The 952-nt window shown below is 53.4% G+C and overlaps 1 protein-coding gene across 1 annotated transcript in view; it reads right to left on the bottom strand.

Moving 5' to 3' along the window:
- LOC109926012 (neural cell adhesion molecule L1-like) overlaps positions 1-952 on the bottom strand; it is a 32,142-nt gene that overhangs the window by 19,064 nt on the left and 12,126 nt on the right. The window contains exons 6-7 of the mRNA XM_048619956.1: positions 565-687; positions 283-453 (exon numbers count right to left, since the gene is read on the bottom strand). Coding sequence (XP_048475913.1) covers positions 283-453; positions 565-687 — 294 coding nt within the window. The remainder of the gene's footprint in view (positions 1-282; positions 454-564; positions 688-952) is intronic.

Here is a 952-nt window from a genome sequence, read left to right as displayed (position 1 = left end):
GGAGGGGGTGATGGGGCTAGGGAGGGTTGTAGGTGCTACAAAAACAAGTTGATATTCACGGGAATTCACATCTCATTGAAAGAGACAAAATTCTGATGGGGCTGGACTGAGTCGATGATTGAAGGCCGGGTCTGGAGATTGAAGGGAGATTGGGACGGGGTAGGACAGGAGGACCTGCTCTGAAAGCGTTTCCTCTTCTTGTGGGAGAGAGAGACAGAGAGAGAGAGAGAGAGAGAGAGAGAGAGAGAGAGAAAGAGGGAGAGGAAGAGCATGCGGACTCACAAGGGGCGACCTGCAGGGCAATGGGCTCTTTCTGAATGATGGTCCTCGTCCCGGGAATCTGCGCATAGCACGTGTAATCTTCCAAGCTGTCCTCCACCTCCAGGTTGGAGAAGTAGAGGTTTCCGTTCAGTCCCTGGGACACACGTTCGCTCAGTTTGATGTTGAACAGCTCTGAAAGGTAACAGAGAAACACGTGGGTCTGTTGTAGGAGGAAGAGAAGGCACCAAGCGCGCTGGAGGCTGGCCTCCAGTCGGTACCGCTTCCAGGCTCAAGGTTACTCACTGCTGGTCATCCAGATGATCATCGAGGATGCCATGCTGGTTGGAGGATTGCACTGCAACACCAGCGACTCACCAGCTTCCTTCTTAAAATGCCGCACACTCTCCTTCGGCCACTTTGGGGTGCCTGAGGAGTGCAATAGAATAGGGGGAAACATCATTGTGTGGCTACATCAGTCGGGACACCAACACCAGGCTGAAACACACTACCTTCCTGCCACACTACTGTCACTCAGTAGCCCCTCCCGCTCCCCAGAGTCCTGTGTTACTGACCGTATCCCTACTGATGTTAATCCCTCTCCCTCACACTGTCACTCAGTAACCCCTCTCCCATCCCAGCACCCCGTGTTACTGACTGTATCCCTACTGATGTTAATCCCTCTCCCTCACAC

This window comes from Rhincodon typus, chromosome 44, assembly GCF_021869965.1.
Source record: "Rhincodon typus isolate 14 chromosome 44, sRhiTyp1.1, whole genome shotgun sequence".
NCBI classification, from domain to species: Eukaryota; Metazoa; Chordata; class Chondrichthyes; order Orectolobiformes; family Rhincodontidae; genus Rhincodon; species Rhincodon typus.
The sequence above is the reverse complement of the archived record's forward strand: the minus strand, read 5'-3'. Positions and strand labels throughout refer to the sequence as shown.